We start from the raw sequence: 22,836 nt of genomic DNA, 5'->3' as shown, positions 1-22,836 counted from the left end.
CTAGTTATGTAGAAGTGCAAAATCTTTTTTTAATAAAAAATTGCTTCACTACAAAGTAAGATTTTCAGTTATTTGTAGGGAATTTCTTTTTTGTTCTCAGATGCAATTATTCTTTAATTGCGATTGCTTCCATTTTTATCATGTCTCAAATAATAATTATGAATTAGTTTTATTAAAAAAGGCGCATAATTACATAATACTTAAAATCAGTGAGCATAAAATGCATTAAAGGACTAATTATTAATTCCAAAAGCAAGTTCATCTCTTAGAAGTTTTAAGTATATTTAAAAATGAAAAGTGTAATGTTCTTATTTCTTCTTTGCATCCACTTCGATATGTTTCACTTTGCTGTGAGGGATTGAGAAGCACAGTCTCAATCACAGGCAGCTCTCAAACTGAAAATTTATTTGTCAGCAAGACCAACAATATCTGTAGGATTGTGTGGTTTCTCTCTGTTTTGCTTTTATAATTGTCTCTTAAAAGGGTGTAACAACCAGGAAACTTTAAATTAGCTCTAAAGTATCTAATACCTGTTTCCAATAACATCTAAAAGGTCTAAATCTCTATCCTTTCGTAATATATATTAGTTATGATGTGCTAAAACTCGTTGGTAAAAATTAATTGCTTTCAGTAAAATTATTATTCGATATGAACTTCGTCAATTTTCATGAAAGGACACATTTTGTATTTACTTTTATGAATTACAAGTCTTCAATTTAAATATTTTGCTGTCTTAAAAGTTTTTATTTTCATGCATATTTTAATTTAATTATCCTTGTTAAAACTTTTACTATTTTCTATTAATAGATCTAGTTTTATTAATATTATTAAGTCTTTTTTTTAAAATTTCTATTTTTTAGGCTTAAAGACAACTTAGTGCGATTTAGTAAGTATAATTTCTTTTACTTTTTGATACTGAATAAATGAAAGGCTTGAGGCAAAATAGTGCTAAATCACATTTTTTCAATCTTACCATTCTGTGGTGGCTCAAGGGATAGAGCGCTCGCCTCTCAATGAGGTGACCTGGGTTCGAATCCTGGCGGCTGGTCGATATTAATTCTTCACCTGGCTTGCACTGACCATAGTGATGGCATAAAATATTCTCAATGGTAGATGGATTATGTGTTAGAGTTCCCTTGCTGCCAGGCTAACCATAGGGGATTTTGTTTTTTTCCTCTCACAAGTTCTGGTTAGTTCTATCGAAAAGTGCTCCTCAAAAGTAAATTTCTCCCAATACTTGATTCAGGATTTTCCTTGCCTTCTGGATTGGGTTCAAAATAGCAAGGTTACAGAGTTGAACATTGGGAGTCATAAACTTAAAATTGGGGCGACTGTTCAATGGCGGTTCTTGCCAATTTTACATCAATGTTGAGAATTGTTGAATTCAGGCATCAATAAAATATATCAATCATCTTAAAAGATTAAAATTGGTTTTCCTGCGAGATTGAAGTGATAATTCTTCAGGACTACTTCTGCAGACATTGGTTTTGTGATCCTGCGGTGCCAGGATTGCATTTCCCGACTTATACCCTATTTCATCTGAAATATCTCTCGAGCAATATGCTCAGATACCTCAACTTGTTTGATGTGATATCACTATATTCTCATGATTATTATTATATTTTTGGAAATTCTTTTTAATAGAATTTGCTAAATGGTACAGCTGAAAAGTCAAAAGTTTTGGCTCATTTTGTAAATAATTCTACTCTCGTGGTAACCTAAACTTTTATCTAGTGTCATGTTAAATATCCAAACATAGAGTCTCTGGGTAAAAATTGTACTAAATTTTCTTTGCTCTTAAATAAGGTGGGGAAAACAGGTTTTTTTTTGTACAAGAAAGCCTGCATTTAAAAATTTGCAATGAACTGGGACTGATTTTCAGAAAGTTAATATTCGAATCAGAAAAATTAATTTTGGTTAGTTATGCAATTAAAATAATATTTTAATTTGCAATGCATTTGAAAATTGAATGAAAAAGTACCATTAACCTAGTTTGATATGATTTTGTACTACTTTAATTTGCATATGGATTAGAATAAATTTTAGGTTTATATTTGTGCGTAACATTGAAATTCTTTTTTAGCCAATGCTACAAAACCTGTCTCTTCTCTTGCTGATAGCTTCGTATCGTTGCTACGATGGAATTCACCGGGAACAACATTGTTAGCATTTTTTGTAAGTTTACTATTGCGTACTGAATTATTTAAGCTAAGTTTTGTATAGCTGTTTTTACATGCTATGTTGTCAAATGAATTTTGATATTTATTAATGACCCTTTAAAGTAATGACTTGAATGTTACTAAAACAATTAGATTTTTTTTATTTTTAATTTTCAACAAAATGGGCTTCTTTCATAATCATTAACATATTACCTACAAAACTAGTAAACATAAAAGGCACAGCATTGAGACATTTCTCTGTAACAATTATGTAGAGTTTGCAAACTTAATATTATTGGGATATTTTCCTCATAACTAAGCAAAGGACTGATCTTAGATATGAATGCACTACTAGCAGCTCCCCAATAGTCAATATGCAGCCCCGACCTTCTGAAATTTAAGAAAAAACTGCAGTGAAACATGTGTGTAACGATACTGTCTATAACGATAAACCTGTCTACAGCGATATTTCCTTGAGGTCCCGGTGAAATTCCTATTTACTCAATGAATTTTTAACCTGTTTATAGCGATAACCACTTTTCAGTTAAACATGTCTACAACGATAATTTTTCCTCTTTTGATAGTTGATAGTTCTATTCCGATTTTTCTACCGTTGGAAAACGACTCCCCATCGAGCTTAAATGTGAGATAACAAAAAATTTTTTTTTTTTCATCTCCTTTGTATGTAATATTCTTTCGTTGTTTCTGAGAAAAAATGCCACTTTTAGGGGAAATTAGAGCAGTAGAAATGGGTGAAGAGGTATTGTAGGAGGGAGAGAGCTTCGTCAGAAATGCTGATGAAACTGGCTTATTTTATCAGCTCATGCCAGATAAAACAATGGCATTTAAGGGAGAAAATTGTAAAGGCGGTAAAAAATCAAAACAGAGGTTAACTGTTCTACTTTGTGCAAACAGTACTGGAACCGATAAACTGAAGCCGTTCGTTATAGGCAAATACGCTAAACCTAGATGTTTTAAGAATGTGAAAAGTTTACCAGTTGACTACAAGGCAAACAAAAGAGCCTGGATGACAGAAGAAATATTTAACAACTGGCTGCTTGATGTGGATAAGGAGATGAAAAGAAAGAAGAAAAAAATAGCTCTCTTAGTTGACAACTGCACTCCTCACAACAATCCTCCAAGTTTGAAAAATATAAAATTGTTTTATTTTCCCCCAAATTGCACGTCGATTCTACAGCCATTAGATTTGGGAATAATAAAATGTTTCAAAGGATACTATCGAAAAAGATTAGTTCAGAACGTTGTTTATAATCTGGATAATAAACTCCCAAATCCTTATGCAGTTGATGTAAAAAATGCATGTGATTGGATTTCCGGAGGGTGGAATTCATTGACACAATCCACCATCCAAAATTGTTGGAAGAAAGCTTCTTTCTTTGAGGATAAAAGCAACGGAAACGCAGAAACTGAGCTTACTGAAATCACTGATGAAGAAGAAAAATGTGTGGCAGGCTTAAATTCGATTGTCAGTGATTTCCAAAGATCATCTAATACATCATTTCTATTTAACGCAGATGAATTTTTAAATTTAGATAATGATGTGTTGGTTTTCAGTGGTGCAAGTGATGAAGAGATTTTAGCAGAAGTTATCCCGGGTGATCAAAGTGATGAGGAAGAAGCAGCTGACTGTTCTCAAAACAGGACTCAAATTTCACCCGAGAATGCCATATTGCTAATTAACACTTTGCAAGATTTTGTTGCAACATTACCAAATGTAACTGATGTTCATTTGAATTCATTAGATGGACTGAAATCTATGTGCATGGAAATGGCAATTGCTTCCAAAAATAAGCAAACAAAACTAACCGATTATTTTTCTAAATAATTTCTGTTTTGATTCATAAAATTATAAGTAAATTTTTCTTGTGTGCTGTTTCATAATTCTAAGTAAAATTTTCATTTGGAGCCTATAAAAGAAGTTTAATTTATCATTAGTTTTAATTCATTCAGTTTTAATTCATCATTACTTTTAAATTTCAAACCTGTCTATAACGATAACCTGCCATAACAATATTTTATTTAGGTCCCTACAGTATCGTTATAGACAGGTTTTACTGTACATAACAGGTGTATGAACAATTTATAATTGTTCATCATACTAATTTCGATAATTTTTTATTTTATCGTGCATAACTTAAAAAACTTTTTTAAGGAAACTTTTTTTCATAACATATGTAACTTATTATAATTTAATTTTAATAAAAATGAAATTTTAAGTTTAATTTAGTTAGAAAAGACTATGTGTGCAAAAAAATGCTAATTTTTGTTAATCAAAAAAAAATTACACATACAATGTAAACATCTATAATTTGCTATATTTAGTTTTTAAATTTTTAAGACAAGTTGATTTTTTACTGGCTGAGGAATAATTAATTGACATTGCAACCTCTGAAAGTTATATTATTTTTCAGACTCCTAAACCCCTTAAGAGGGAAAATTCCTAAATGTTTGGGGAGTTGAGAGATAGTTTTAAGTTATTATCTCAGATGATGGCTTACATCCTCTCTTTGAAGCTTTTATGCTTGTGCCTTTATGAATTGTTCATTTAGGGGAACTAAATTACGTATACTTTATAAACTGCATTAAGTTAAAAGCATTAGTTAGGTACAAACTAAAGTATGGGAGTTGTTGATTTTGATAATTGAACATTACTGGGAAAGAAACTTGTATTGTTTTAAATACTACAATATACAAATCATGATTTTTATAAAAGGAATTAAATAGGCTTTTAAATAAAAATATTCAAGTACACTTTTTTTTTCTTCATAAAATTTATTTTTTACTATAAAATAATGCAGATTAACTTTTAAAAAAAATATAGATTTTATGAACAAACTAAATGATACAGTAAAAAAAATACTTTATTGATACTTTAGCATAAAAAAAAAATATATTATTCATTATATTTTATTAAGTCTTATTTATTGAAACTTATTTGTCATTTCTGTATCCTTGTATACATTAAAGTCTGAACAAATGATGTTCATTATTGTGTGCCCATCACCATACCTGTATACTTTTTTGGCTTGTTGAGTCAATTACTAGTGAAAGGTAAGACTGAGTGTCTAACCCAATGTTCAGTTATTCTTTATTAACAAACTTGGTTGGTTTCTGACCAGTTACCCTGAAAAACAAAAGGTATATTTATTAGCCAGATAAAGTTATTTGTTAGCCAAACAGACTAACTACTAACACCACTTTCATTTGAATTGCACAGATACAAAAACTACACATTTTTGTTTCAATATCCAGTATATTAATATTTTTAACATTCAACAAGCTTACAAATGTGGCTTGTCATCTCATTCCTCACGCTTTATAAAGAAAAATTGTTGTCTTTAGCTGTCAGAGTAGAACATCTAAGCTACTCATTTCTATTATTCTTTTCATGAAAAACTTGTAAATAATGTATATTAAGTGTCAAGATAAAAGATAAATGGATTAATAAATCATTCTAAATGGCAGAAAAGTTTTAAGTATTAATCATTCTAAATTGTCTGAAAATGATAAGGTTATGCTTGATGGGAAAGTGTCCTGTTTATTGTTGTCACTTTAGGGAAAGGGACTGGAATTCTTATTTAAATTATTGATATTATACAATACCTTTAATAGAGCCTTGGGGGATAGAGTGTTCATCTCCCAATGAGGGAACCCTGGTTCGAATCCTAGCAGTGGCTGGTTGATATGAATTCTACTCTTGGCTCGCACTGACCACAGCGCTGCACTAAAATATCCTCAGTGGTAGGCTGATTATGGGATAGCCCTTGCTATTGGGCTAACCATGGGAGGTTTTCATGGTTTTCCTCACCCTGTAGTGCAAATGCGAGTTAGTTCCCTTAAAAAGTCCTGCCAGAAGGCTAGTTTTTCCCAAATGCTTGATCCAAGTGTTTCCTTGTCTTCTGGGAACTCCGTCTTCAAAATTACAAGGCTGTAGAGTTGAACATTGAAAGTCATAAACTCAGAATTGGGTCAATAAAAAAAATACTTTTAAATTTTAAAAGTTTTTCATGGAAATATTTCAAGTAATAGTTTGTCGCAGTGATTGTATCGTATAATTTATGTTAATTTTTCATCCAATTTGCATGGGTTGTTTACTTTTTATAGGTTTATATGTATACTGTGTATCATGGTTGGCTTCTTTCCTTGATCCTCTTCTTATTTATATCTCAACTAACACTCAACTATATCAAGTAAGGTTTTCCTTTCTAACACAATACCCTTATAGTTTCTTTTTGTTTTTTTGCTAATCCTTTTTCATGTACACTAACAATATAAATTTCTTATTCCCATTTTTTTAATGAAATGTTAAATTTTGTATGTAGAAAAGTTTCGTTATTCTTGTGCTGAAATATTTAGCTACATGATAAGCATAAATAAAGCAAAAATTAAAATTACAGGTAGACATTTTGATATTACAGTAGAAACTTTTTAATCAGAATATGGATTATTTAAATTATTGGATTACTTAAACCAATAGTTTCCTTGAATTTCCTAATAAACAATTTGAATTTTGGATAATTCTGTGATTTCAAATTTTATATATATATATATTCACTTCGTATGCTATTTATTATTGTAAGTGAACTTTCTACAGAATATTAGTTAATATTCTGTTGAAAGTTTAATTATTTTGTTAGCTATTAATAGTTTTGTGTGCATAATATGATTGTATCCTGCTCAATATGTTAAATTCGAGTTGAGATGAAAAAATAACGATCTTTTCTTTTCAAATTAATTTCTTTTTCAAGCAATAAATATCATTAATTCTTGGAACATATGTTATAAATTTGCTCTGAAATTAAGAATTTTAAATTTTTATAAAAATGACAGTTAAAGAATTTTAAAATTGAAGAAATTCTCAAAAAAAAAAAAAAAANAAAAAAAAAAAATTAAGAATAATCTTTAGAAGTCCCCATCAAATAGAAAGGTGATTCAATTATTTAAGTTCCTTATTTATTGAGTAGGTTAATGTTTTTGAATATTTCTTTCCTTCTTTTTATTCTTTAGAATATGTTCTATTGAACCAAATTTTAAAATTGTAAGTATTTTAAAACTTTTTGAAAGTTCAAGTTTTAAAAATGCTTGCAAATTAAAAACAAAAGCATTTAAAGCTTGTTTGCTGAATTTAATGAACCACATTTTAAAGTTAATACATGAAATGAAACAAAAGAATTCAAAAAGACTATTTTGTTCCCTAATGAAAATAGAAATTCCAGCCGTATAGGTCTGAATCTTGTAGGTTGATATGGAGGAGGTTGTATCTCTTTTCTATGTAAAAGGGACCTTTAACTATTTGCATCATATATTAATTATAAAATTTAAAGTCTTCTGGAAATATAACTTGTAACTATCTGATTAAAATTTTGAATTTGTAATAAAGTTTTTAAATAGTTATTGATATAGGTTATTTAAAATGCAATTCAGTTGTGTATTATTTAATTATTTTGATTTTAAATTATTATCTAAAGATCCTTAATACTGTTTATGATTTAATGTAACTGTCAGAACTTAATAAAAAAAAATGAGTACATTAATTTTAAGCTAAACTTAATAAGGTTGCTATAAAGAAAAAGCAAATTATACTTCTAGCATGAAAATGTGAAGTATGCATGAAAAAAAAATGATTTGTGGTTAAAAATGTTTGAAATTAAACAAAACTGGAAACAGAAATAAAGGACTAAATTTGAAAAGAAGCCAATTTCCTTATTTTATTTACAATTTATCAATTATTACAACAAAGATTTTCTAGATATCTCTTCTCTGAGATTACCTCTAAATTTCAGAATCTGATTAAGTAGATATTAAAACATTCTTTAACATATTTTTTGTATGCAGCATACTTCAGTTGTATAAACTATAGATTAACTATAGATTAACTATGTATTCCAAAAATGAGTCAGTGCCCATCTTTTAGTGCAAACCATATTAGAAATTTTTAAAATATTAGCAACTGTAAAAGAGTGTTTTTGAAAGTAAACTATTCTTTGTGAAAATATCTGTTTCCTATACAATAACTAATTCATTATTTTATGTTGTCTGTCGACATTATACAAAGTAAGATTTTAATAAACACATTCTTTTTGAATACACATTCGATATTAGTTTTTAAGTAGCCATTTATTATGGATCAAACTCATAAAGTTTAATACTGTTTGAAAAAAAATACTAAGTTGCATCAGAAAGAAGCTGCAGAGACAAGTATATTTTTTCATTGAAAATATTTTACTGAAATGAAAATTATGCTGATATTCAGCAATTATGTGGCTAATTGTAATGTGATTCTTCATATCTGCTGAATCTTTGCAAAATTCATACCGAAATAATGAATAACAATAATTTATGAGAAGGGTAATATTTGGAAACTTATTTTAAAATATTTCTAGGTTTTTGTGGTTTTTCTCTCTATGTAATGCAAATACAGGTTAGTGCTAGTTCCAGTAATAAGTCCTCCACAAAAGCTAGGTTCACTCAGTGCTTGATCTACGAAAAGTTCCCTTGTCTTTTAGATTGGGATCAAACTTACAAGGCTATGGAGTTGAATATTGATAGTCATAAACTCAGAACAGAGTGGGCTATCCAACTCCAGTTATAAAGTAAAAATATGCTGAACAACCATTGAATATTCTTATTGCGCAGCAACTTTAATAATTTTCAATTAATCAATAGGCTGAATTTGTGAAATTTTTTACAAAATTTGCTTCATTTGTTCTACTATTAGGTGTACATTTTGGAAGACACTGTCTTAAAATATATTTTTTTGATATACTTTTCTTTATTTTGTAGTTAAAAGTTTTTCCTGTATACATGTAATTGTTTTCAAAAAATATTTTTACTTCTATTTGTATTTATGTTTAATCAAAAATACTTTTAAATAATTGGTAAATGAATAAATTCTAATTTGTTTGTTATTCCATATTAATTATTTATGATACATTGTTTCAAATTTAATGCTAGAACCCTTTTTCAGAGGATGGTTTTTGAGTCCGAATGTTTCTAGGAAGCAGGATCATGAGGTAAAGCTTGTGTCATTTTTTGTTTAATATTTATTTTTACTATTAAATATTGATAAAACTGAAATATAAGAAAAATATTTACAATGGGTCCTTCGGCAAACCGAACATGTAGAATGTGGCAAAAATAGTTTAAAATGTTATTCAAATGTTTATTTATGTGAACATGAGTAGCATGTAACTGCAGTAGTTGTAGAAGTTATAGTAGTTGTAAAAAAACATATAACCAACACCTATGACTTATTTCTCTTATGCTAAAATGGTGTTTCATGCAAAAAAGTAACAAAATAGTTTTCCCTTTTAACATCTTTTATAATTTGTACTGGTTTTTATGCATTACTTTTTGTGGTTATTTCAAATTAAATGTATTATCTCAATTTTTTTTGAACCTCTAATTTGAGATTGATTATTGGGGAACCATAAAACTGTGAGTTGAGAAGGGTTATAGTTTTATGATAATTAAAGAGTATTAGCCATAGTGTTAATCTTAATGCATTTGGGGTTTTCATAATAATCTAAATTTAATTTTTTAGGTGGATGCTACCCATTCATTAATTTGTATGACTAAAATATTATTTTTAGATAAAAGTGTAATATTTTTAAGTGAACAAACAGAAGTAAAATTTGGCAAAAATAAAATAATAAGTAGAAGTAACAATTAAATTATATTCCTTCATCTTAAAACATAATAAATTCTTCATTTAGGTTCGCTGTCCAATTTTAATTTTTTTTAAAGAAAAAAATCTGAGTTAGAAACAAATTGAATTATTGCATTAATAAATTTCAAGCAATAAAAAACACTATTTTTGTAGGTTCTAAATATTCTTTGGTGGAAATATTTGTTATTTTGCTCTATTTTTAATGAATTTATTGTAAATTGTTTCTAAGGCTTTTTGTGAATGACACCTTTATTATGATTTTTATCTATATACTTAAAAAAAGAGAAAAAAACAACATAATCTCCTTAAACTTGAAAATATTTTGAGTAAATCAAAAATGAAAATTTGCTTTCAAAATCTAATAGCTAAAATTTTGACTTACAGGAAACTATAGGTGACTTCATACTACATAGAATATCATATATTTTTATTATGATTTTTTTGAATTTTTACAAATAGATAATAATTAGTTTTAAATTTTTTTTAAATATTTTGTTATTTTTTTTTTACCAGAAAAATGTAATTTTGCTTCTAAATGAGTGTCTCCTGTAATTGCTTATTTGAGAAATTAAAGAAAAATGAATTTTATATTGTATTTTAGGAAGGAGATTTGGGGGTGTCTGATAAGTTTCAACTGGTTCTTCAAGTAGCTAGAAAAGTACAGGTTTGTTGACTGCATATTAGCTCACATTTTCTTTACTATCATAATTAATTACCATTGATATTTATATTATTTTGTACATTACAGAATAAATTAGGTTATATGGCTGATTGTTTAGAGAAGATTAAAAAGTAAGCATCTCTCTTTATCTTTTCAGTTTTAGAATTCTATAAATTATTTTATCAATCAAAAGTTTTACTTATTACTCCTCCCTTCTTCTATGATATTCTATATAATATCTTATATATTTTGTTTTACAAAGCTTGAACATATATTTTATTTGACTGTATATTTGGTTCAGAAAAGTGTTTCAGATCGTGGGTGATTAGTGTTTTAAATTTTTTTTGACAATTTATTTTTTTATCTCACTGAAAATATTTTTATTTTAAGGCGCGTAAATTCACTTAGCTGGGATTTAAATGTGCATTAACTGCTGGTTTAAGCAGTTTTAAACGAAAAAAAAGTTCATTTTAATTTTTCATGATAAATTGCATTTCTGGTAAGATGAAAATCCAAAATTTCAATTTAATTTTTAATTATTAATATTCTGACGTCGTATATTATAATTTTAAAATATCTTAATCTAAATTTGTAAAGCAGTGAAATTATCCCTTACTAAAATAGATTTTTTCACTGTATGTTATTGAATAGTATTTACTATTTATATTTTTATTATTTATATTTTAAGGGTGCCTTAAAACTTGATCTAGATTTGAATTTCGTATTTTATGCATCAATCAAAAAATAAATTTTCACTAAAATGCTGTGTTTTCAGTTAAAATTGTTTTTTGAAATTGAATATGTGAATTTTAGGGCTCCCTTAATTATTTAATTCTAATTATACATGTTTAGTTATAACAAATGATATATTTTGAATATATTTTCCAACAGTGTTCGTACAATGATTAAGTTATTATGAAGTAATTTATTAGCATATTTATATAATTTTCTATTATTTTTTATTTTTTAATGTTTAATTTTTATTCTTCTCAGTGAAAGTACAAAAAAAGTAACATTTTAATGCAATAATAATTACATTGGTATAATTTTGAAAAAGCACACTTATTTATTAGTATAAAATGTGCTAATTCATGTGATTTTCAATCTTACAGTTTGATGTTATGGCAGCAGATGGAAGTAACTGCCCATTTATATTTTGTGTTCATTCTTGGCTTCATTGCATCATGTATTTTTTCTGCACATCAGTTATTCACTATAATGGGTAAGCATGAATTATTTTAATATTATTCGTAAACTTGTGTAACTTTTTTCGACTTCAATAAATGTTCAAATTTTTTGAACTTGATGTTTTAATTTAATGAAAATATTTTCTATTCAAAACATAACTTTATAGAAATTTTTTTTTAAATTTTAAATTTTCAAGAATTTGATTTTGATAAAATAAACATGACAAATAAATATTTTATGTATATTTTTTTTAAAAATTGTTATTTTTTTAAAATAAAAAAAAATTAAAAGTTAAGTGTTTAACACAAAATGTCTCATACTTAAAACTTCTGCTCAATTGAGAAACAATAATAAATACTTTTGAAAATCTCTTGAATTTAAGTTTTATTAAGGATATCGATTTCATTAGTAAATTCTTATTAAAGATATTAAGATAAAAAGTAGCTTGAATAACTACCAACAATTTTATACTCTTGTATGTGATAATATGGTTATACACATGTGTAAGTATGTATATAACTTTATGGTTGAATTTGTATCTCTCTGATTAAAGATTAGATTCAAATTTGTTAAATTTGTATCTAAATTTTAGATAACATATTTTATAGAAATTAATATAATTAAAAACCTATGTTTTTTTAAAAATCTTTATACTTTAATATTAGATTAATGCATTTTTAGCTATGAAAAGCCTATAGAATGACCAGACTTATTGGCTTTCTTAAGAATCCAATTTAAATCAATTCATTCTTTCTTCTATCCAAGTATATCTTTAACTCTCAACTGCTATCTTCAATTCTTTGATGTCAGTGAGCAAGTTTTAATCATTTCTTTACTATGATAACTATTTGTTTTCAGAGCTAACTTAAAACTATCATCAGTACTGGAAACTGTTAATATTATTTTGCGCTGAAAAAAGTACTTCTCTTCGCCATTATTGTTACAATGCATATTCCTTTAAAATTGTGGCTGCCCAGTTACTATTAAAATTTTTTTAAACTCAGTTGTGGTTTAATTTTTTTGCGAATTAACATAAGAAAGGTATTTTCCAGCTTCATACCCATTATGTTAACACTTGTGCGAACCTATTTGTAAATTTTAAAAGATTTCCATATTTATTTGGAAAGTCTGAAATCTGTTTGGAAATTAGGGACAAAAAATGGCTTGGATACAGATGAACCTTTATATAAATAAAACATGAATGGGTGAAACAATATATAGATGAAACAATGTATAAAAATAGATGAAAAACCTATTAGGAAAGATATGATTAATGTAACTTTAAATTGTAATTGTTTTTTTGTAGCAAGTTTAAATAGATATCAGTGGTAATCATTTTTTTTAAAGCTGTGATTTGTTTGTGATCTGGCTGCAAGAAAGTATCACCCAGGCTTTAAAAAGGTTATTCTGTACATTGTTCATGTTTATGTTTTTTTGCTCACTATATTTTAATTTTCAGGATTTTATATGGGTGTTAAATTCTTCATCATCGATTACATTTTTTTTCGATTTCCACGAGTGCAACAAAAGCACGATACAACAGCTAGATTGTGGAAAACTTTGCCAACTGATGCGCAGCTGGAGAGGAAACATAATAGAGCAGAATTGGATAAGGTATCATCCTACGATTATAACAATTATAGACTTTTAAATATTTATTTCAAAATTTTAGTTTTATATTGTTTATCTCTTTTTAAGAAAATTTTTGCTTCTTGTGGCTTTGCTTAATGACTTCTGAATGGCCGAACTAATTTTCAACATTTTGCTCTACTTTGCCATATTTTTCATTTTCATGTTTTGAGTTGTATGTATGCAATGTAAAGAAAAAAGAAAAAAGTTTTTGAAAAATCGTTTTTAATTATTTCTGAGTCAACTGTTACAAAAATAGCATTGTTGCAGTTTGTCTATATTTTTAATTTTATAAAAAATAGAAGTAATAGGTTGGAGCAAAATTTTATGATTAATAAAGAGGCTCTTACAAATCTCAATTTTAGAATTTACTACTGCTTGCTAACCTTGTAACTGCTTGTGTAGTTCATCATAGTTTGTGTAGCAAAGCTATCTTTCAGATAGCTTTGCTGGCTATTTTTGCAGTAGTCTTGTTTAACATCTCATCTTTTACACTTTCATATTTTTTTTTACTTCATTTATTTTGCATTAAATGGGTCCCAGTATTTGTATAGTATTCTTTTAATTATTCTGTGTTTAAAAACTTGTGATAGATAAAAATTACCATATTTTAATTATTCATTTAAATTATATCTAATTATTTCAAGTATGATTTCAATTGAGGTTTACATTATATATTTTAGCTGGTTGTGAATCAAAGCATTTGTATTGGTACTTCGTTATCATCTGAAAATCAAAATTTTTGTGAACTTTTCAATTTGCCAACTACTGAAACACCTCTTCCAGGTACAGTATTTTTCAGACTTACTGGTTATTATTTTTTCATGTATCTAATTTCTCTCTTTTTTTCTCTCAAGACTGTGATTTAAATACATATTTAATGATACTTCTATTAGATTATTGTCTCATTTTTGTTCTCTAGCTATGTTAGAAGTTATATTAAATTAGGATATTAATTTGCATTTTGATTACATTCAGAGCCGTTTTTAAGGATGGGCGTAGACTTTTACACCCATGTATGTCTTATGGCTCAAAAGTTTGCCGCTCTTAAAGTTTTGTAATGTTTCTGGTGCGGCCGTTCCGCAATTATTAACAATGCATTTAGTTCTGAAAGTGGCTTAAAAGATAGGTAACATTATCATGTGTGGATTTTAGAGCTTGAAAATATGATTGGGCACAAGCATGCTACAAGGATTTACTTCTCAAGAAAATGAATGCTTAATAGATATAGTTTTAACTGATCAGATGAACAACCAAATCAATGATTGAGAAGTATTCAGAAGAATTTTAGAAGTAACAAAGTTTTTAGCATCACGATGTCTAGCATTCTGTGGAGATGGTCAGACAATTGGATCGCAGTATAATGGATGGAAATTATTTGGGAACGTTATAACTATTGAATAAACATGGCCCTTTTTCTTGCTGGACTTATAAACAATTATGGGAGCAAGGGTAATGGACATACATCTTATTTATCAACTTTGATTTGTAATTTATCGAAGCTGAATCAATTGTAGAATATAAAGTATTAAACAAAATAACAGCAGAACTGAGGAAAGCAAAATATTTTTATGTAAGTATTGATTCAACACCAGACATTTTCCATGTGGATTAGCTGACATTTGATGTCCGATATGTGAACGTCGGAATTGGCATGGAACTTTTGGATTTTTTTTCAATTGAAAGGCATTAATCTGAGTACTTGTCTGATACTATTGTATCTTTTCCTAATGACCAAGGCATAACTATAAGTGATTGCCGAGGACAAACGCAAGATAACGCATCAAAAATGGCAGACAAGTACTCTGGTTTATAAGCAAGGTTAAAAGAGAAACCTCCCACAACATTTTTTTTACCATGTCTAGCACATACTTTCGTGAAGAAGCCGAGAGATGCCTCTTAGAGGATTATTTCCAATTTTTGCAGAAACTTGACTCCTTTTTTTTCTCAAGTCCTACCCATCGGTGGAATATCTTAACAAAATGCTTAGAATTTGGACTAGTCGTAAAGTGTCCATCAGATACTATGTACTCCACCCATTTAGACACAGTAACGGCTCTGCAAGAAAGTTAAGGAAAAATTATGGCCGTTCTTCAAATTTTAGAAAAGAACAAAGAGCGTCTAGAAGCTGGACACGATGCTCTCTGGGCTCGATGGTCCCTTCTAAAGAACCGATGGACTCTTCTAAAGAAATGGAAGAAGTTGGAAAATATTGTGTTGACAGAATTTTGTGGTGATATGTTATCAAGAATAAACCAGACTTCAGTAAACATACAGATTCCTTCTTCTCCTTCTCACTTTCTTTGTCTTCCTTTCAATGATGGTCTGAAATTGATTGAATCCTTGATTACTTTTGTGAGGGAACAGAAAGAAAAGTTCTCTACTTATAAAACCATTTTTGAGGAAAATTTACTTAATTTTAAAGCTGAAGATAAGATGACGCGTACTTCTTCAAGAATTTCTCTTTGACATTTTATAATGGAGATGCGGATGTTATATTACAAAGTAGCGAAATGTTTGAAGTTTATCTCCCAGTAATTAACACATCGATTAAAATATGTTAAGGAAATTAATCTCTTTCAAATTAAAATCTCTTTTAAACAATAGCTGATTTGTTCATTTTTTTTTCTCCAAATTTGAGTTCCTTAACTTCCAAGAAATTAATACTACACTGTTATAGTTTTTGAAGATTTTATGCCAATGATATGAATGAAAAAGAACTAGTGCTATAATTAGAACATTTCCAGTATTATTTGGCTTAGATTAAGTTAGACCAATTAGGAATAGATGAGATGTACAAAAAGTAAAAAACTACTATCTTGAAGACACATTTCCATACATTGACATTAGTCAATTTTTTTTTATGAGTGACATTTTACAATTGTCACTCATGTTAACTGAATGTAGTGGCACATGTTCATTCTCCAGATTAAAATTAATGAAGCACACACTAAGAAATAGCATGACTTAAAAAAGATTGAATCATTTCCCAATCATGAACATTGAACATGATATCTTGCAAAAAATTGATTTTAATGATGTGTTCGAAATGATGTGCATAAAAAAGCATTGCTACCTTAAACTTTCTATGCAAATAATGTATTAAAGCTTTTATAATAATGTATCATTGCTTTACTTTCTTAAAATAAAAAGTAAAAATTATTCAAAAATAATTTTTTTTTTAAAATTTCCCATATAGGGCCCCCAAATGAAGACAGACCCTGGGCCCCTAAAAACTGCTCTGACTACATTTACATATTTATGTAAAAGTTCAATTAGAAGTATGGTGCATTTCAAACACTATGTAAATTTGTAGTAAAACCCATAACCCTTATTTATTAAGATATTAATTTTGAGCTTTTTTTTTTGTTGTAAAAAATTAAGTTATCTACTTTTATGCTGCGGGAACTAGATACTCTTTATGGTTTTTAGTAATAAAACATATAAATTAAATTTATGAAAAATAAGTTTCACACATTATTTTTTTTGAGAAGGTTGATAGTTAAAATATATTTTCTAAGCTAATAGGGTTGATAGAATGTTGAGAATAATTGTACAAGTGGTTGAAATTGGTTATACTTCGCTTATATATTCTGAACAAAATAGTTAGCTAAGCCTTGTAATGGTTTACTAGGGTATCTTTGAGTCATGGAACTTCTGTTTACCTAAACAAGGAGAACCCCTAAGTAGATCTAGTTATTAGGTTTTTGTTCCAAGTTATAATTCTTTATATTTGTTATATATTGTATTTACACTTTTCTTGTAATTACTTTATTTAGCTTGGCATGGTGGCCGAAGATGCACTCTAATAAATAAGGATAAATCATTGACTGCTGCTTTTAAAAATGGACGTCTGTATTTGACAAACAGGTTTGTTTTCTTTCCTAAAACTGTTTTATTATAAACAATTAGATTTAAGCAGTTAAGTCGAAGAAGTGTTGGAATATAAGGAATTTATCTAAGCTGTTGCTTCTGAAGCTACCATTATTTTGATAAAAGTTTAACCCTTGAATGTCAAATTTTTGTATATTTAAATAGGTTACAATTTTAGCATGCAACTGCCTGAAAATTTTTTAAAAAATTACATTATCTAAACTATAGCTCATTAGGTATATTTATGTATCATTAGTATAAATATTATTCATTTTTCATGAAAGTGATTAATTCAATTATTTAATCAATTTGAGCCTTACCCACTAACCTTTTTCATTTACCTAACATAAACATTGATACACCCAAATCCCGAAATAAAATATCAGATATTATTTATTTTAAATATTATATGTTCTATCAGTGATTATTTATTATTACTTTCATACTAAAATGCATCATATTCAAGCAATTATTATGTGCACAATTTTTTTTCCAACAGTGCTAAAAATGGGAAGATGTGCAAATGTATGCTTATTTATGAAATGAATGAAGCTTATGAATGTATTCTTATTTATGAAAATATAAAGTACATTTTATTTTATATGAAATTTAGATTTTAAATGTTTGAAGAAAAGAAAATGTATCCTCACCTTAAACATGGTTTATGTTTTGAAACATGTTATTCAAATGAGATTGGTGACCACTAAATATATATTCTACTAATTTTCAAATCAAAGGGGCTTTTTATAATATTAATAAAAACTTTATATTTAACTTATTAATGGCTCGACAGTCCAGATAACCGACTTATAAGTGTTATTATAGAGAAATTTATTAAGTCATTGACCTATCACATAACCTGATTCCTGTTAGCTTTTGATGTAATAGAAATATTATTATGCATTTTTTAAAATCAAATTACAGTGGGCTCCTGACTATCAGGTTAAATGTGGAAGAGTAGGCCTGATCTAAAAATGAAAAAACCAGATAGAACCAAGATCCACTTTCTATTCTCTTTCCTTTGTTATTAAGCATATATGTTACACAACTTAAGATAAATGATTAGCTCAAAAATAACTCAAAAATTCATGAATTACAAACTACACAGTTTTTTCCAGTTTTGTTATCAACAGGATAATGGGAGGAGGTTGACAACACAGGACCTCTTTATCAACCTCCTCCTCCCATAGAACTTGGACCAATGGCGAGTTCTAATATTCCACTTTTTTTACTAGGCTATTTAGTACAGCGGCTGGGTAGTCGAGAGCCTACTGTATATTTTTCTATAACATGGATGGTTTAAATATTTTTATCTTATTAATTTCAGTATGTCAAAAGTAAGTAATATTTTGTAGTAAAGCGCATACTCAGAATTAATTTGGGAAAAAAAATTATAGAAGTCCTATGGATGGAATTATTTTCTTTATATAATTTAATTCTTTAACACTGGGGACATTTTTGTTGTTATTTTAATTACCTATTTTCTGTTTTAGTTTTCTGTGCTTTGAACGTTCTAAGTCTATCACCCCTAAGAATTTAGTGTTAGCTTTGAGAAACATTAGTAAAGTGGAAAAGGTGAGAATCGATCATTTCATAAAAATGTTTTTTTAAATGTCTTAAAACTGAATGGGTCTCTGTGAATAATATGAAATAAACTAAATTTGCTGTTATTTTGATTTATAGGCAAAGCCGTATCCTTGGATTCCTGGTGGTGGAATGGCTATTGAAATAACTATGATTTCTCCTGAAAAGGTGACTTTTTCAATATTTTTTTTTATTTGTATATGTTTTGAATTGAGTTTTTTTGTGTGTCATTATTGATAACGAATGTAATGGTTATTACAAAGCAATAATTTTTGTATTAAGTTTGAATTCTATTATATTCTTATTTATAATATTCTTTTGATAGACAATATGTATGTTAATTTCACAAGAGCAAGCCTTTCACTAAACATTTTTAGGAAAATTTTCACAATATCAAGTGTTAGTATATTTTGAAATTTCATGATCAGAATTTTAGAGATTATTAAATTTTGTTAAAGACTACCCCATACTTTGCCAAGAAAGTTACAAATTTAGACTTGGAAAAAAAAAACATTAAATTAACTGAGCTGTCAACTTTAGCACTAAAGATTTTTTGCGGCTGGTTGTATGGATATAAATTATAATTTGAGATAGCTTTAATTATGATCTTTTTAAAGTATGTTGACATTAAAAGGGAATTTTTTTTTTTTACAATAGAATGTGTTGTTGCCAATGAGTTAACATTAAAAAGTTTCTATACATTTGATTCTGTTGTAGAGTAATTATTTAATTTATTTCAGTATGCATATAATTAAAAATAGATTACTTTTAATAAACTGCATTAGGGCATGTAAATTTGTTTTCTGAAAAATCAATCAAATTTGTTTACTGAAAATTCTTCATTTGAAAACTTTTTTTCTAGAATTATGCAACAGTTTTGTTAACTTGTGATTTATAGCATTCTTAATTCTTTTAAATACTTTTAATAAAAGACTTGTGTGAAGTGTTAATTTTTATTTATTTATCGCAATTCATCATTTGGTACTATTTTTTAATAAAGAAATATGATAGCCCAAGATTACTACAACTCCAGAATAAAAGCCTATGGATTACGATTTTTTAAAGTGTTAAACAAGATAGGTGCAATTTACAGAAGATTATTACCATTACCGTGTAATAATATTATAAAAATTATCTTTCTTCAGAATTTGCTAAATGTATTATATATTTTTCGTATCAGTTTTAGACAATGATAAAAACGTTCAGACACATAAATTTATTGAAATTAATTTCATGTTCTAGAGAACATCGACTTCTAGACTGATCTCAGAAATAAAATAAATTAGACTTTAAATGTATAGAACTAAAAATTGAACTTTTTAATAATTTTTTTAAAAAAAGGTATTGATCTCTGGAGTTTGCTAAACATTGAAATTTTTTTTAATTGGATAACATTAATATTTCATTTTTCATCAAATTCCATTTTGTGATATTAATATGCTAGTTTAATCCAATTTAATCTGTCTTGGAACTAATCTGTTTAAATTGTAATTTTCATGAATTTAATACATTAAAAAAATCTCCTGCAACTGAAACAAAACTTTTATCTACTTAGATAAACTTATACCTGATTCCGTAAATTAAATAAATAAATAGGTGTGTGTGTTTGTATCTTTTCAAAATAAAATAATATTCAGTGCAACTTAAAGATTTTATACGGAATTTGAGGTCTTTAATTTACATATGTTACATATTTAAAGACATGTGAGTGCTTCCTCAACTATTTTAAAAATTAGGTTTATCCTGAATTAACAAAGTTATTTAGGATAACAAATTACAGTGGCACAAAGTAAAGACGTGTGATTTTAATTTGATCATATAGATCATTGATTGTTCAAATAATATCTTTATTAGACAAAAAATTCTTTCGTTGAGTTTAATTCATTTAGTTTCGGCAACCTTTGTTGCCACTCTTTTGAATTTTAAAAATGTGCTTATAGTTTCTACAAAGGAAATATGAGCACAGTCGAACTGGGATTCATCTATCCTGCACTTTTCGTTTTCCAGTATGTATCATCTTGTTTCAACCCTCCCATCACAAATGCTATTCCTATAATGTTAATATCTGCTTAAAGTGCTTTTGATTTCCACATTTGTTATTCAGATTCTAATAAAAATTGAAGTTATTTTATTTTGAGTAGAAAAACATTAATTCCTGATAGGAATTAATAAAAGGAAGATTTTTTAAGGAAAATGCTTCAAATATCACTTTTGATATGTATGCATCTGTTGAAATTTGTGTTATTGTTTCAAGAAATGGTTGCCTAAGCTAAAAATGTGTGGAGTGGTACCGGTGAAGGAAACAAAGCAGAACTACAACCTGTGCCAACATTTGGGGAAGGCCTCAAAGCATTTGAAACAACAAGGAACTTTCTACCTTCTCATGAACTTAAAGAAAATGAAAAGCCAAACTGTTACACATGTCGAACATTTACTATTTGTTCTGAGAAGAAAATATTACTTCAAACTAAAATGTTTATTTATTTTAAATAAATAAATGTATTTAATTATCTTTCTCTTGCATCGTAAATAGAAACATTTATTTGTTTTTGTAATAAACACATAATTTTTTTTACTTAAAATATAATCGGTTATTTTATGTTAATCTATTGAATTTCAGGAGGAACATTTGTCATTTTCTGGTTTACATCATTTGCAATAAAGGATTATATAAGAAACAATCAATCAAGGTTCTACTCTATTACAGGGTTTTTTGCAAAGCTTTTCACACATAGTTTTTCTTGTAATTGTTCTGACTTTCTATCTTGTTTTACATGATAACTTCTTGTATCATATATTGAGATCTAACTAAGATTGCACTATTGATGTCATAATTATCTAAACAGAAATTTTTAATTTCTTAGAAATTCTTAATTTATTGCATATTTGAAACAAAATGCAATATAGATCTAAATACTATGCACTACCCAATATTTTTATGTGTTATTGCTACAGTTTGAAATTTTGTCATAGAGGATTCGAAGTTATTTCTAATCGTTTCACTGCTATTTTTAAAACTCAATTTGTTTTTAAATTTATTATAATATTTTTTTGTTAGAGATAGATTGAATTTTTTTTTATATTTTAGACTTACATATTTGGCGCCATATTAAATAGAGATGAAACTTTGGAAAGCATTATAGATGCGGGATCAAAAGCAGGTTTAGCTTGGGCATCTGCTTCTGCTATCACATCAATGCAGTCAGAGCATGAAGAAGCACAGCCAACTACAAGCACAAAGAAAACGACATGATCAACTCATTGTAGCCTATTTCACTCATCTTTCCCAGTCTTGTTGCTTTCTGTGTGTAATATAATCCTTAAATAAGAGCTTCAGATGTACATTGAATCATCATTTGCATGTGATTCATATTTTGATAGAATTTAATATTACCTTCTATGAGCCCCTTTTTTGTCATCCGCCAAGATGGTTAATGGAATTTCCATTTCTTGTTTTAGATGATTGTTGATGTTCATTATTTTAAATTCTTATTTTTTTTTATCATCTGCTGAATAAAGTCATAGCCTGAGATATTTTTAGAAATTTATGTAATAAGAAATTACTTTGAGAATNTATCATTTTTTTTTTTTTTTTTTTTCAAATGGTAGTACAAGTGACATTGAAGTTGAAAACATAAATGTATTAATTGCTTAATTTTTTTTGTTTTATTCTATTTATTTGCTCTTTTTTTTATAAACAACTTCTACTTTATTGTTTTATATCCTTGTAATATTTTCTCGCTTGTAACTTATTTTGATCCTGTTATTAAACAGTTTTATTTTCCAAAAAAGTAAAAGAAAATCCAAAATTCATTGTCTTCTCAAAAAAATTTCTTCAAAATTTTAATAATAATGATTTCTTAAACTTAAATAAGAGAGGCAATTAGTGGTAATTATATATTTTTTATGAATTCTCTTGAATTATAAATTTTAAAATTGTAAATCAAGATTTTACATTCTTTTAGTAAAATATTTGTAATACATATTCAAAAAAAGTTACTAAATTGTATTAAATGAAAAAGTAAGCTATAATAGTATAAAATAATTGCTTG

At 27.4% G+C, this 22,836-nt stretch overlaps 1 protein-coding gene across 1 annotated transcript in view; it reads left to right on the top strand.

The window, feature by feature from the left end:
* Positions 1–22,586, top strand: part of LOC107438053 (GRAM domain-containing protein 4) — a 33,138-nt gene extending 10,552 nt beyond the window's left edge. Inside the window, exons 7-19 of the mRNA XM_016050214.3 lie at positions 861–886; positions 2,084–2,175; positions 6,285–6,370; positions 9,148–9,193; positions 10,451–10,513; positions 10,598–10,641; positions 11,623–11,732; positions 13,158–13,312; positions 14,011–14,113; positions 17,107–17,197; positions 18,694–18,775; positions 18,884–18,952; positions 21,873–22,586. Of these exons, the coding sequence (XP_015905700.1) occupies positions 861–886; positions 2,084–2,175; positions 6,285–6,370; positions 9,148–9,193; positions 10,451–10,513; positions 10,598–10,641; positions 11,623–11,732; positions 13,158–13,312; positions 14,011–14,113; positions 17,107–17,197; positions 18,694–18,775; positions 18,884–18,952; positions 21,873–22,037 (1,132 nt within the window). The 3' untranslated portion in view covers positions 22,038–22,586. The remainder of the gene's footprint in view (positions 1–860; positions 887–2,083; positions 2,176–6,284; positions 6,371–9,147; positions 9,194–10,450; positions 10,514–10,597; positions 10,642–11,622; positions 11,733–13,157; positions 13,313–14,010; positions 14,114–17,106; positions 17,198–18,693; positions 18,776–18,883; positions 18,953–21,872) is intronic.
* The last annotated feature ends 250 nt before the right edge of the window (positions 22,587–22,836 follow it).

Source organism: Parasteatoda tepidariorum, chromosome 2 (genome assembly GCF_043381705.1).
Source record: "Parasteatoda tepidariorum isolate YZ-2023 chromosome 2, CAS_Ptep_4.0, whole genome shotgun sequence".
NCBI lineage: Eukaryota > Metazoa > Arthropoda > Arachnida > Araneae > Theridiidae > Parasteatoda > Parasteatoda tepidariorum.
This window is presented reverse-complemented; position numbering and strand designations above follow the sequence as displayed.